Source organism: Zootoca vivipara, chromosome 9 (assembly GCF_963506605.1).
Source record: "Zootoca vivipara chromosome 9, rZooViv1.1, whole genome shotgun sequence".
NCBI lineage: Eukaryota > Metazoa > Chordata > Lepidosauria > Squamata > Lacertidae > Zootoca > Zootoca vivipara.
In genome coordinates this window covers 58,449,371-58,464,882 of record NC_083284.1, presented here as the reverse complement: position 1 = coordinate 58,464,882, position 15,512 = coordinate 58,449,371, and the positions used below count along the sequence as shown (strand labels likewise).

The 15,512-nt window shown below is 42.3% G+C and overlaps 1 protein-coding gene across 8 annotated transcripts in view; it reads left to right on the top strand.

The window, feature by feature from the left end:
- The window catches only part of MTUS1 (microtubule associated scaffold protein 1), a 126,003-nt gene that overhangs the window by 58,424 nt on the left and 52,067 nt on the right, over positions 1-15,512 (top strand). For 7 of the 8 annotated variants that reach the window (XM_060278831.1, XM_060278833.1, XM_035112825.2 and 4 more), the window contains 2 exons: positions 217-321; positions 1,722-1,772. In XM_060278831.1, coding sequence (XP_060134814.1) covers positions 217-321; positions 1,722-1,772 — 156 coding nt within the window. The other variant, XM_035112830.2, reaches the window with a different exon arrangement.

Below are 15,512 nucleotides of genomic sequence, written 5' to 3'. Positions count from 1 at the left end.
AGTTTATTTATTTTTTATATCATTGGGAGCACAGGTAGTTGCCTTATACCGAGTCAAATCATTGATCCATCAAGCTCGGTGGCGTCTACACTGATGAGAGTGGCTTTCTAAGGTGTTAGATGGTTCGTATAAAGTTTACGGATGCATTGGATACTTTCATTATATCAACGTCTAATTTATTTGTGGGGTGTGTGTCCTTTTTTATTATTTTTAAAGGAGTGAAAAGCAAATTGAGCTCAGTGAGCCAATGTCTGCCAAAATCTTCTGGGGCACTTCTTCCAGGAAGGAAAACCAGAGATGCAAGAGGGAATCAGCAGCTGGGTAAAGTATTAATCCCATTTTTCTTTGCTTGGTGTTGTAGTTAAGTTTATAAGATCATCTGTGTTATCTTCAACATCAAATGGCTCTTGGATCAATTAACTGGCATGGTGAATACTCAATATATAGACCTCTGTTAGGAAACATGACTTGTCTTGGATTTTGCAGATTTTGCTCAACCCTGGGCATCTAAGCACTGGTGTTGACTAAGGCAAGTGTACCTGTGTCCCCCCCCCCTTTTACTTTAAAACTTAAGTTTATGCTTATTCCACTGAATGGAAATGCTTATTGGTGTATGTAAGAATTGTTGTATTCTATGATGGCAGTATCCATTTTGCTATTTGTTCCACCTAGGGATGCAGTGAATGTCCAAGACTTTTCCTAAAGTGAAAATTGCATGTTTATATTTGTAGATAAATGTTGTGGATAAAGCAATAGGTTTCCAAACAATTATTACAGACCTGCAAAAACAGTGCTGACTTTCATTCATTTAAGTTAATTGTGCAGAACGGGGCAGGATTTTGTAAAAGGAAGTTCAGAATGATGCATAGCAGCATGAGGAACCATGCATATATTAACCTAATTTTGTAACCTTGTCTCAGAATAGTGGCAGTGGTGGTTTGTTTTTGTTTTTTTCAGATGCATTTCTTCTTGTATAGAGAGAAAAGAGGAAATGTGCAGAAATCAGGGTTTATGCTTTTAAACATGGAATAATGCATGATAATGCTAACAGTGAAACAGTATGCAATATTACAGTTTGGAGAAGCCTGACCTAGTGATAATTGCATATTCACATTTGCCGATAACATACCATGTCACTTCTCAGCAAGGCAAAATGTATAATTGAGAAGATTTAGCATATCCCTGCTTCTTAAATCCACTCACTGTATGGCCAAGTACTTTAAAAAATAATCTAAAGGGAGCCTGAAGAGTTTAAAGATAATCCACTTAAGCCCAAATATATATGCTTCATACAAGCACATGTAACAGTTGCCTGGCAGCTCCTTCCTAGCTAGAGAAACTACTTTGAGTAGTGTGGGCAATAGTTAGCTGCCTGCAACTCCAACCGTTAGTTATTTGCCTCAACCCTACAAATTTCACATGCATGGGTTCCCTCCAAACATGCATATGAAATCCTATGGTGGTAGGGAGTTGCTCGGGTGAACGAAATAATTTGGAGTACAGTCCTGAGAGGGGCAAGTGTCCCCCCCCCAACTTACTCACCTTCTAAAGTAGCATTTTCTGTGTTTTTTGTTTGGTATTGGTTTTATAGAATGAGCCATTGGGCTACATTTGGGTATGTTGACTTTGAGGAGCAGCTTGATCCATAAGGCTAGTGTGTGCATTTTATTTCCTTTTTTAAAAGAGTATGACAGTTCAAGTTACGTTTTTGTCTTTTGCAGGACCTTCATGGCAAAATGTACCTCAAAGTTTATCATCTGCATTCAGTTCTGGTGAGTTCAATCACTCCCTTTTGTTCCGAAAAGTATTGCGCTAGCAAGGTCAGGAGTCCAGTTCTGATCTTAAGTATATTTTATGGTGGTGTCCTGGGTGAAGCAGTTGGTGAAAACTTTAGTGCACCTTTTTGATATGAGACTTTTATACTGGTAGTATGACATCTCTGTTGTCCAAGCATGGGAAACCTGTGATTTTCCAGGGGTTGTCTTTATAATTTGCTACAAACAGAAGTTATGGTTCCATTCCCCACTGAGGGGCATATTGTGTTGGGACTGTGACATGGGAGGAAAGAGTTAACAACTCCACTGCAACTCTGGCCCTGGTTGGCCCATCCACATGCACCTGCTATTTAATCTCTAAATCATGTAGGTGACAAGTTTACCATCACGTTGGGGTTGACATAAAGCTTAGAGAACCAAAAGTACTTTACCAACCAGACCAGCTAAACTGACATTCTGAATTCTGTGTAGCATATAAGAAAGTATTTGAACTAAAATGCTGGAGTTGGTAGCATCTGATGTAATAATTTTGTATATAATTCCAAATTATTATTTGTCGTTGAGCAACATAGCCTTCATATATTTATCTTTGATTGTGGTCTGCAGTGTAGAGCTTACATGTATCTGCATGTAGCAAGGTGCCCACTTGCCATTTCCAAGTTTTGTACACCTGCCTTCAGTTTTAGAACTCAGCAATAAATAATGCATTTGGCAAAACCTTCATTTACCTTAATGGTTCAGTGTGTCAACGAAGAGTGATGAATGGCATGTGCTGAATTAGAAGTGCTACTTATAACATGAAATGTTAATTATAGATGTCTTAGTGATACTGGATTCCTCAATGCATAGATCTAAAAAGGTTCCTAGCGTTGTCAATTGGTCTTGAAGGCTTCTTCCTGTTGACTCGGTAGTTAATGTTAATCATGATTTACTCAAACTGATTCTCTCTTTATTGAATCAGGATTAATTGGTAGACCCAAAATATTAATGGACGTGAGCAGACTAAGAGTTACTCTGTATATGCAGCATGAGACAAATATTTGCACAACAGTAGCTCTGCATATGTTAACCACATTCTTGACACCTAGTAAATGCCTCATGGGGCAGTGTTGCAATGATAATTGTATAGGACTCCATACAGTATTTAAGCATTATGTTTACATCTAGGAATTCCTGCATTGCAGGGGGTTGGACTAGATGATCCTTGGGGTCCCTTCCAAATCTACAATTCTATGATTCTATAAGATCAAAGGCTCCTGTAAATGATGGGAATGTTTTTAGGTAAATTTCACATGAAAAGAGTTGCTGTGTTTTTAAATTCTGTTTCTTTCGGGTCATGTACTCAGATGTGATTGGATTCTTCCCCCCCCCCCCCCAAGATCGGATTGGATGGTGAAGTTCTGAGAGCAGTTCAGCTGTTGTTGTGAAGGTGGAAGATTCAGTTAGGCAGTTGGCTGCTGTGGGTTGATTAATGAAAATGGGAGATCTCCTTGGAAAATGAGGATAGGAACATTCTTGTACCTAGTATATATTGACTGTGAGGTCTGGGTTTACAGAGGAAGGTAATGTAAGGAAGTTAGCAATACAGTGGTGCCTCGCTTAACGAATGCCCTGCTTAACGAAATTTCCGCTTAACGAAAGGATTTTTCGAGCGGAGCTTGCCTCGCTAGACGAATGCATTTTACGAAAAATTCATCTAGCGAATCGCGGTTTCCCATAGGAATGCATTGAAATTCAATTAATGCGTTCCTATGGGCAAAAAAAAATTCAAAAAAAGTCAATGCATTCCTATGGGATTCACTAGATGAATTTTTCGCTATAAGAAAAGACCCGTGGAACGAATTAATTTCGTCTAGCGAGGCACCACTGTAAATTGGATTGTATTCTGTCTTGTTTTGTTTGGATTCCTTCCTTGGCTTGGTTGGCCCTCTATAGAATGATAGGAAGTTCTTATTATTTGAAACGAGAACTATATACCTTGTTGCTTTTCCAGTTTGAACAAATTGTGTCTTCAAGGCAAAAGTAGAGAAATGACAGAAAACCACAGTTAGCCAATTAAATTTTATTGGGCCTATCAAAAGTGCCACAAAACAGTGAGCAAACTCAAGTCCTTGAGAGCACTTCATTGGCAAAAGGTGTTAAAGGTGGGAAGAGAGAAAAACTGACTTCATATTAACACCATAAAGTCTGCATTGTTATCAGTCTTGTGAAGCAGTGTGGGAAGAGGTAAAGAGCGAACAATGTTTTTCTCCAATCTAGCAATTCTCCGATCTGTCTCCAGACTTAAATGAAACATGGGTTCCTTGTGCCAGAGAGCAGCAGTAAATAGTAAAGAAAGATGAGTCTTTTGCTTGAGGCTGGAGACAGGTCTAGAAAACAGCTAGGTTCTACCTTCCAGACCCCGTCCCTGCATGCAGCACATCCTGTTATCACCATTTCCTGATCAAAACTGTTGAAAGGCGGCTCTGGCGGAGTGCTGCAGAGCCTGCAGCTATCAACTGTGGCAGGGAAAAAGTGGACAGAGTGATGTTGTGCATGGTGCTGCAGGTGACAGGCTGTGTGATACAGCCTGATGGCATGCATCCTTCCCAGATGGGAAACAAAGGATGGCTTCTGGATATCACCTTCAGATCAGTAAAGAATAAAGTTATGACCTATCCAAAGAGCTGGCTTGTTGTGTCTTTTATTACTTTGCCCCTGGTTTTGCTTGGGCATTTGCAGACTCACTGCGCCTGGGCCTGCAAATACTTCTTTGTAAAGAAAGATCTGTCTTTTGCTTGAGGCTGGAGACAGACCTAGAGAATAGATTTTATATTGCTTTGTTACTGTTATTGAGGTCAGGAAGTTTCACAGCAACCATTTGTGTGTTTGTTTATTAAATTTGTATACTGCATCTGAAGGTCTCGGGGCAGTATTTTAAAGGATGTAGAATGTTAATCAGCCAAAGGCCTGATTATAGAGAAACGTTTTGTAGTGAAGGTGCCAGGCCAGCCTCCCTGGGGAGAGCATTCCGCAAAAGGGGGAGCCCCTGTAGAAAAGGCCCGTTCTTGTGTTTCCACCCTCTGGTCCTCTCCAGGGGTGAGGCTCACAAAGAAGGGCCTCAGATGATGAATGCAGAGTCCAGGTCGGTCCTTGATATATTGTGGTCTTGAGCCATTAAGGCTTCATAGGACAAACCAGCACTTTAAATTGGGCCCAGAAACTAATCGGGAGCCAGTGCAGTTGGGTCAGGATTAGTGTAATATGCCAAGAGCGCTCCACAAAGCAGAAAAGGGCATTCAGGAGCAATCATGTCAATGGCTTGAGCCATTCGGATGTTCCAGAAGTTGGCCAGGGCTTTGACAGGAGCATCAGAGATATCAGCTGGATAATTCTGCAGAGCCATCTGTTAACCCATTGGATCCATTAGCCTCCAAGGATAGACCATCCTCATAGGTTCCCCTGCCCTCTGCAGAGGGGAAAAGGCACTGAAAGCCTAAATACCAGCAGGAAGTGATCTGACCATGACAAGGGGCTGATGTCAATATCCCCCCAGTTGAGAAAAGAAGGTCCAGGATAAGGCCTGCCACATGCATTGGGCCAGTAAGATGTTGGGACAGCCACATGGTGGTCAAGGCAGCCATGAAGTCCTGAGCTACCCCAGAGACAGTTGCGTCGGCATGGATGTCCCAACAGTCTGGGAGTCCTCAACACCAACTCCAATACCAGATCTGTCAGCTCAGGTAGGGAGATAACTGGGTAGCAAGGCTGGCGGCAAAGCAACCAAATCCCATATATGTCCTGACGGCCCGATGCCAGGAAGACACCCTCTATTCCCCCCCCCCCCACAACCAAACAGAGAGCCTGGAGAGAGAAAGAGAAATTCTGTAGACCACAGCAAGTCCCCCTCCCCAACTCTCAGGTCTTCTCTGATGCTGCACCAAGTACCCAGCTGGCCATATCTGGGTGAGACCAACTCCACCCTTTTCACCCACCCAGGTCTCAGTGATACAGAGCTCCTCATCCACAATCGGATCATGGGTGAGGGAGGTCTTGCTCAGAACCGACATGCGCTTTTAGCAACAGCAGCCGCAGACCTGAGGACAACTGCAGTTCCCCAGGTCGGAGGAAGGGCTGGCACAGTCACTAACTGCCTGTGCTGTGTGCCCTTTACCTGGCCTTTCCCATCTCCCACGCCATACCTCCTCCTACCCTGGACCACTGCGATTGGGGGCCCCTGGTCTCCCCAGCTCCTCTTTTTCCCAGGCACATATTACGCCCCTTTATTTAAAAACCAGCAAAACTCCAAAATGAAGAAAACAAACAAACCCGCAGATTAAAAGCTGTTTAAAAACAATTTAAACCAAGTCAAACAGTTAGGGCAATAAAAAACAACAGCAGAGCCCCCAACAGAAATCCCTAGACAATACCCAAGCTTGTCTTTGGGTGTTGGGTAATTGAAGGAAAGCGAAGCACAGCCTTCTGTAAATCTGATGTTTTAGGTTTAGAGTCACACCTACATGTAGATAGATAACTGTTGACTTGTAGGTCCCTGCATGATGTGACATGTTGGCTCAATAGCAGATCTTTTTTCTTTAAAAATCCATCTATCTCTTCCTGAATGGGCAGGTTTCCTTTGGATGCTGTCTAAAGCATGCACCCTCTTATCTTAGGCTGTGTACACAATGTTGAAAGCACACCTGCTCCGCCCCCCTACAATCCTGGGAATTGCAGTTTAGCCCTCAGTGCTACAGTTTTGCCAGCACCCTTAACAAACTACAGTTCCCATTATTCTGCTTTGGGTGAGTGTGTATGGAATGTGATTTCAATATATGGTGTGTACACAGCCTTAATCACCATGGCCTGGTTTGCATGTCATGCTGTGCCAATATACGGGACCACGCAGGCTCCTGGAGATGAAACTGGCATGCACTTGGCTCCTCCCTGATCCTATTTGCTGCAGAACTTCACAGAACAGCTAAGCAAACGTTTGTTCTTGGTTAGAGCTGGTGAATACTGAGCGGAGACCTTAATCACCGGGTCTGGATGACACACTAAGCCAAACCTTGGCTTAGCTCTGCACCAAAATGTACCCGGGGCGGGGGAGAGAAAGGGCTGCAAGCGCCTCTTCAGGAGCACACAGATTCATGTGGTCTTCCTAAGTATTGGCTTAGCTGTTGCCCATCACTAAACTGGGGCATTTATAGTGCCATGAAACTGCACAACCAGCCTGACTTCCCTCTCTGGGCATTTCTCTCTCAATCCCATTTAAGTGAAGAATTTCATTAAGAACTCATGGGCGCATAAACAACAGTAATACGTAATATCAGCAGAGTCCCGGTGAAGGTTTTGGGGTTTTTTTAATGCGTCTGGTTAGAAAGTGCTAAAATGTGTAAGTGGCTATGATAGCTGGGAGTAAGCATATTTCAGAACTATGGAAAAGGATAAAAAGGCTTGGTTATATGAGGAATAATCTTAATCCATTTTGTGGAACATTAAATCTTCTCCTCTAGCGGTCTTGCAAGAGAATGAGATGTGTGACATTACTGGGTGATAGGTTCAGCTTGGGAGACCACCCACTTCCTCTTCCTCCTCCTCCTCATCCCCATCCCCATCCCTCCTGGGTCCCTTCGTAGATTAAACATGAACAGTGTGATGTAATTCAGAGGCTGCTTGTCTTCTGAATCACAGAGCAGTTTTATTCTAAGGGTGAGCTTTGTTTTACATCATCTGGTGGGGGAAGACGCTGCCAGCAGCGTTTACATTGTGGATATAGTGTCTGCCTTCTTGGATTCTCCTGGCTTTTCATCCGTTTGTGGAATCTCTGTGAAGAACCAAGGGGAGGTGGGGGGTTTTATGTACTGTGAGCTTGTTTTTCTTTTTCATCTGGCCAACTACTGCATGGCCTCAGTGCTGAGTTACAAATATAGTATGTGACAGTACATGGAGACATTTTCCTGCTTGGTTTTCTTCCAATTGCTCTGAAGACATGTTATGGTCCCCGAAATTCTCCTTATCCAACATGCATGTTCGTCTAACTGCAAAAGGGTTGCTACAAAATCTTCGACTTCCTGCTGGATTTGGGAAAAACACAGTTATTTTTCATGCAGGTTGGTAATTTTTCTCTATGCATGGGGGACATCTTGTCTTGTTTACTTCTGCTGCTGTAGCAGTTAGGATTTGTTCAGAGTGCTGTTTCCTTCTTGCAGCATTAAACCTTAAACTGCACCATGTCAGACAAATTAATCATCATTTTCTTAGTGTGTGCATGCGTGCGTGTGAGAGGGAGAGAGAACAGAGGTCTGACAGATGTGTAATCTATTTATAAAGTAAAGAATGTGATTTTAGGATCAGGTTCTTAATTTTTGTTTAATTATATGGCATATAGATTCAGATGTTCACATATTAGAAATCAGACTGTATTTTAAATAAAGCTGCCTTCTATACAGTTCTGAAATGTATTCAGCATAATAAGCAGGATGTGTTCTAAATGGAATTCTGAGAGATTATTGCTGAATTTGGACAAAAAAACCCAATCTTAGTTCTAGTGCACATAGATAGGCAGTAAAGATATAGTAAATACTGTTCCTGGAAAGAAACCGATAAGCATAATGTATTCTAAATGTGACCTAATTACATCTGCATCAACGCTTTTTGTACGACATTGTATATCAAACAGAAAAATGTAGAAGCTTTCTTTTTATACATACTATTTTTGGAAAGCAAAATGTTTCAAATGTTTCAAATAGTGCATCCAGAAAATATGTAACTGAAAGTCCTTTTCGGAGTTTAATCATGTCTCTGTCACCAAGCAGTTTTAATGCGCTCTGTTCATAGTGTGTTTTTGTGTCTCCCCCTCGCTTCTCCTCCCCAGGGCATTTCCTTTTCAGCCTGGCAACTAATAATCTTTCCTAACATCTCAGTCCCTTGGGTATTTCTGACATGCAATTCAGGATGGCTATGCATGCCTGCTCTCCTCTCCCTCCTTTCCCCCCTCCTCTTTGTGTGTATGTGTGTGTGTGTGCGCTTAGCACAGCAGTCAGAATGATCTCATAATTCAGGGTAATTGTTACAGTTCAGATGCTTCATAGGCAAGTGAGCTATCCAAGCATTAACATGTGTGGCACAGCTGAAGGGAAACAACAAATATTTTTATTGGAATATAGGTAGATATACTACTTAACATTGCTACTAACCAACTGATGTGTAAGAACTCAGCTGCAAAAAACAAACAAACCCACAACCCTGCAAAAAAGGTGTGTGTAGATTGCAATTGACTTGATAGCTGGGTCTGAGTTTTGTATGTGTATACATGAAAGCTCTTGTGCACGTAGTTCTGTACAGTAGTCTGCTGTTGTACATATTAACTGCACACCCTTCTTAACTGGAAGTAAAATATTTAAAAAATGCCCTGATATCAAGGCTTTTCTTAATACAGTACGTTTACATGCAGACCGTGGAAGATATCCAGGTTTTTAATATCCCTGTTTTCACCGCATACATGACTCTTTTATGTGCATGTCACATAGGTCTTGGAAAGCTGGGGCTAAATTTGTTATATACAGTAATTGGCCATGTAGCTAGCTAGCCATATTTTGTTCCCTTAAGCACATAGATGGTCAGTAAAATCTGTCTTCTGTGGTAGCTAAGGTTAAAGTGCTTATTGTGCTATGGCTGTAGCTAGAATACTTAACCGGAGAAAATGGTTATACAGTACAAGTAGCTGGAGACATAAGCCTTTACTGGCAAGCCAGTGCAAACATTCAGCAGCAATGTGGAGGTTCTTTGCACCAAGAACATGTGAAAGACAGCTCATGAGATATGGGTCAAAAATGGTTGACTTGTATTGTATAATCCGAGCTGCAGAGCTCAACATTAAGTCTATTATAAAATTTTTGCATCAGGTAAAGCTCTCTCCCCACCCCCAGCTTGATTGATCTCAGCATGGTGGCATAAATGTTCATGGAAATGCTTTAAGAGGAACTCCTTTTGTGTGTGTGTGTCATATCTGATACTCTTAGCCCTTTAACAATAGGTAGCATCACCCAGTGGAAGAAATCATAGTTCAGGCATAGGCAAACTCGGCCCTCCAGATGTTTTGGGGCTACAACTCCCATCATCCCTAGCTAACAGGACCAGTGGTCAGGGATGATGGGAATTGTAGTCCCAAAACATCTGGAGGGCTGAGTTTGCCTATGCTTGTCATGGTTGATTGCATGAGTTTTAGTTGATTTAAAATTGCCTATAAACAAGAAAGAGAAAACCATTATTTCATTATTGTTAGATGATGATGATGCCGCATTACAGACACACATCTTGGAAGAGGCACTCCCTTTTGCATGATGGAGGAGTGGAATGCCTCTGCTACCTGTGGTTTTTTTGTAAGTACATGTCTTAAAAACCCACAATTTCCAAGAATTAGATGCCCAATTATTTCGGGGTGCCTTTTAAATCTCTTAGTTGCTTAATAACAAAACATTGCGTACCTCCTAAGGCACGCAGTCACTTTAACAGTGGATTTTTGGTGCCTCCAAGATGCATCAGCAAGAAGACACTGTGCTTCTCCCAGGATCAGCCCAGTTCTGCTTTGTGTGTCAACACGGATGTAATTGAGGAGTTTCAATGTCACCATCTTGGTGGAGGGTATTTGGTACAGCCTTGCAGCTGTGATATATGGACCACTATGTGTCTTTTGGGAGCTAAGCACTGCTGTAGAGAACACACCGACAGCTTTCTTCCTTTCACAGGAGCTAAAATGGGACAAGACCTGTTCATCAGTCTTCTGTCAGAAAAGAAAAAGGGAGAAAAGGGAAAAAGAAAGGTCCATCATATAGGGCAGAAGAGGCTGCAAAAAGCTCATTATGCAAATACCATGGCCCAAGTTTGCAAGTATAAATTACCCAGGTTCTGCCTTAGGCTTGAGTTCCTTTATTTTCCCCTGTCCTCCTCTTCCTGAGTAAGCAATATGCTGATTTTTTTTTTGTATATTGAAGCATATTGTATGAGTATACTGCTGCAAAAGCTGTGTCCTATTTTTAGGGTTACATAACATATTCTCCCAAATGAGATCCTTAAAAGGGGGGGGGGACCTTTTTAAGGCAGCCCAGAATGTTGTTGAGGTTCTTGATTTTTTAAAACTTCTCTAAGACATGTAAAGTATTAATTAAATGTGAATTGTGTCTCTGATTATTATTATTATTTATTATAGATAGGCATCGTTTGTTGCCACAAAAGTTAGGCGAACAGATTCTAATCTTTGTTTTGAACAATATGGGCAATTTTTTCCTCAATGTATGGTTTCCCTATGTGAAGACTTGCAATAATCAATAAGCTGTCCATTCTCAGTACATGTCTAAACAGCTTTCTGTCTCAAAGCATACGGAAGCAGTGACTGGAAAGGGATTGGATCCCTACTTAACATGTAGTGATGACCATTTTTAAAAATACATTTGTGCCCTCACCAACTTGAAATAATGTTTATATTTTGTACTTGAGTATAATGAAATCTTACCCAAGAAAACAAGCGTACAGCAGCTTGCATGCACCATGAAGAGCTTTGTTTAACTTTGAAGTGGCGCAGTCAACAAAAAGCTCTAGACCAGTTCAGCATAGGAGTATGAGTAGTTATGGCACATCCATTATGCAGCAACCACTTCTAGCAAACGCAGGCAAATATTGGTTGCAGGCAGTCATTAAACTGAGATGCTGTGACTGGTATAAAGTGACACCATGTCAGAAGCTGTGCTCCTTAGAAAAATTCTTCAAGTAATGCCGTATCTATCAAATTGGTCGGAGCTGGCATCACAAGAACATAACGTCAATGGGACTCTTACTCTCAAATTAGGAGTTAGTCTCTAATCTGTGGAAAGGTAAGAAAAGAGGTATTTGTTCCTGAAGAGAGTTTATTAGCAAGTACTAACTATGTAGTAATATGAGCAGTAAAAACTCAAGAATAGCAATCTTTAAGAGGTCATTTTCTGTGTGAAGGGGAGCACAAAAGATAGCCTCTGTACCTTTTCTGGCTAGCAGACCAGATCCTAATTTTCCTGATGCCAGAATGTTGATGCCAATGTCGTATTAGTGGTGTTTTTGGTGAAAAGCCCTGCTTAGGGATGTAGTTTGCTGTGTCATTTTTTTGCTTGGCTCTTGGTCTCAAATGGATGACCAAGTGTGAGATAGTTTGCATAGTTTGAGATCCTCTGGGTGGACTCTACTCATTTAGAGGTTCCTGAACTCCAGGTGTCTGGGTCAGGGTGGTTCAGTCCCTAACATTCACTGTGTCAGATATCATTTGTGGACCTTGATCAAAGCTGGCTTTATGTGTTTCTCAATGCCGGATAGTTTGGACCCAAAGGCACATTTTGTTTTTAGGGGCACTCCCTCTACTCAGATGTTTGGGGAACATTATGAAAACAAGAGCACAATAGTTTTACTATATTTCAAGGTTCTAGACCAGAACTTTCCAAACTTTGATAATGGTGACACACCTTTTAGACATGCATCATTTAGCAACCCAGTAATTCAGTTTTTACTAGTCTGGGAGTTTTTACTAGTCCGGGAGCATTTGCATGACACACCTATACACTGCACACACTAACAGACTAACAGAGGTTTTCAATCTTTTTGAGTCCACGACTCCCTTAACTAAGTACATTCTTTCTGGGGCACCCCTGTGGAGCTCAGAAGCCCTTGCCTGCAGAGCTGGCAGCCTCTCACCCTTTTTTGAACACCCTCCCTTGTGGAGGGTTCCCTCAGTCTCCTCTCCACTCTCCTTGGGAGTCCTATAGGCAGCTGCTGCTGCTGCTGCCCTTGTCTCTGAGCTGCCACCATTGCCTCAAATAGAGGTTCCTCCCAGAGGCACCATTCGCCTGTGGAGCTTGTAGCCAGGGATGCTGCAACAAACAGCTGTGCAAACCTTTGGGAGGCAGAGATGCAAAAGGGCATCAGAGGAAGGAGGGAAGGAAAGAGAGACAGGGGCCAGTGTTGCCTGCAGCAGCCCTGTTTAGGGAAGTTTTTAATGTTTGATATTTTATCATGTTTTTAATATTCTGTTGGGAGCAGCCCAGAGTGGCTGGGAAAATCCAGCCAGATGGACAGGGTATAAATAATAATAAGTTGTTGTTGTTGTTTGTTTGTTATATGGCACACTGGTTGAAAAACAATGCACTAACATGCTGCTCTGCTCTGCTCTGCTCTAGATTGTTTCTATACAGATGTTTAGTCTAGAATTTGTCTCTGTCCACTCATGAAAAGAATACTGTTGAGCACCACCCTGATCTCTGAGTGGTGTGAGATTCCAGGGGTTCTAGGCATGCTTACCCAGGTCTGTGTTTCCTTTTGGGAATGAGGCACAGCAGAGACTGTGGTGTCTCTGGTATATGGTTTATTTACACACACATGCAAGATATGCCTTACGTGCATGAAGAGGACACTTTTAGATCCTTGCTTTTTGTCATCTGGTTTCTGGGCTTCCTCGCCAATTGATTGGTGGCTCCTGGGAGGGAGGGTGGGAGACAGTGTCCCAAATTTCACATTAATGGGAATGGAAGCTTCTTATTCATTCACCATGGAGTTGAAGTAGATTTGAAGCTACTTGTGTGTCTTTTTTCTTTTTCTCCCCCCCCCCGGCTAAATTTTGGTTTTCCTGATCTGCAGATAATCTAATACGGGAAGAAAACCCACTGTAAAATTTCATGTCACCCCGCTATGGACACCCTTGGAGCAAGTAGCATGGTTGGGCTTTTTTGTATTGTCTTGCATACTCACTTTAATAAAATTATTCTCAGGTAAAGGCTATTTTACCAATGTCTTTAACCATAGGGTCACCAGTGTTGGATGGCTGGGCAGGCTTTTGCCTAATTCTAAAGGTATCAGAGAGAGTGGAGGTTATTTAGTTTCCTTTCTGCCATAGAAGTAAAACTGCTCTATTTATTTATATTGTGGACAGTTACAAGTCCGGCTGCGGGGTAGGGGCTTTCTAGCCCTAAGCAATCCCTTGCTTTGTTTCTCTGTTGTGGTAGTGCCATCAGCAGCTGCTTGGGATTCCTACCGATGGGGAAAGGGTGATTCAAAGCCGATTCAGGACAAGTGTCTCCTTGTATCCTAACTGGCAGATGCCAGAGTTGCTTCAGTGCTGCAGGTAGACTTTTCAATATGGCTACCTATTCTGTGCACATCACGGTCACCACAGGTTGGGAATGTGAGCATCACCCTATGGATGAAAGCAAAGTACTGAGCTCAGTGTTTTTGGGCAGCCGCTCCCTCTATTGGACTTTGTTCCAATTTACCTTCTCTCTTGGACCTTTCTTCTCAGCTAGTTCTTGACCATGCAGAAGTGTGACTAGGACACCCTGGGTTTGTGTGTGAGAGAGATCTATTTTGAAGCTGCTATCATAGAAGCAAGTTGTTCTGTAACAGAACACTTGGCATCCTGTCTTCTCTCTTGCCACCAAGTTTTGTTGCTGCCCTAAGCCACTAACAGTGCAGTTCTGTAGATGTCTACTCAGTTGAGTTCAATGGCACTTAACACCCAGGTAAGTGGGTATAAGATTGCAGCCTAAATTAAGTTCAGTTGCCTTTTTAGGCCTGAAGCCTTGCTTTTGGCATGCCACCTGAGATATTTTAGTTTTATGATTTGAATGCTGTTCCTAGTTTAGAAGAGTTACATGCACAGGCATCCAAAAACCATTTGTAAATGTATTTCTGTCTTGGAAGAACGGACCAATGTGACTAAAGTGAAGAGAGCAAGCTTGTGAAATGAGTCATCCTTTAATTAAGCATTTAGCTTCTTTCTTTTCTGCACCTCTAATCTGTATCGGCCTTCACCAACATTATGCACTCCAGGCATTTTGGACTACGGCTCTCATCATCCCTGGGCTCTCATAATCTGGTGGGTTGTGGTCTATAACATCTGTAACACAACAGGTTGGGGAGAAACTGACCTATACCAAAAGGCTATGGCATTGAAAGAGCCAGTGTGGTGTAGTGGTTAAGAGTGGTGGATCCGCTCCTCCACATCCAGCTGCTGGGGGACCTTGGGCTAGTCACACTTCTTTGAAGTCTCTCAGCCTCACTCACCTCACAGAGTGTTTGTTGTTGGGGAGGAAGGGAAAGGAGAATGTTAGCCGCTTTGAGACTCCTTCGGGGCGGGATATCAAATCCAAACTCCTCCCCCCTCCTCTTCTTCTTCTTCTTCCAATACCATGAGGACATGGGAGTTGTAGTCCAATACATCTGGAAAGCAGCACCAGGGTATGGAGGAGGGAGCTTCAGAGTGGAAGCAAAGGCTTTGATTCACAGTGGATGGCGTGACCTAATACCGGCTGCACACTGCAAGTTTTTGTTGGTATCCTTTCTTTATTGCCTGAACCGTCTATTGCTACCCAGGGGCAGTGAGGATTTTAATCCTTCCAGGGCTTTAATTTTGCAAAGCAAGCACTTTTAGTGAGGCTTAGTAGACTAGATGCTTTTGATGTCTATTTTTGCACAGCTTCATCTTTAAATAGCCTCTAAATCCACTCTGCCTTGCCCCTCTGCAAGATTTAATATATTTGTATGATTTGAGCATACTTGGCTTAATCTTGGACCTCAGACACGAACAGCTAAATCCATGCATCCTCTTTTCTTTTCTTTTCTTTTACTATTTCTTACTTCTTAAATGCTGTCTGTCTCAAGCTCTGTACTGCCACAGAACTCATAATGCTATGCCATGTTTACTCTAGGCAGTAAAAAGAAGAGGCATCCATATTTTTATAGCAT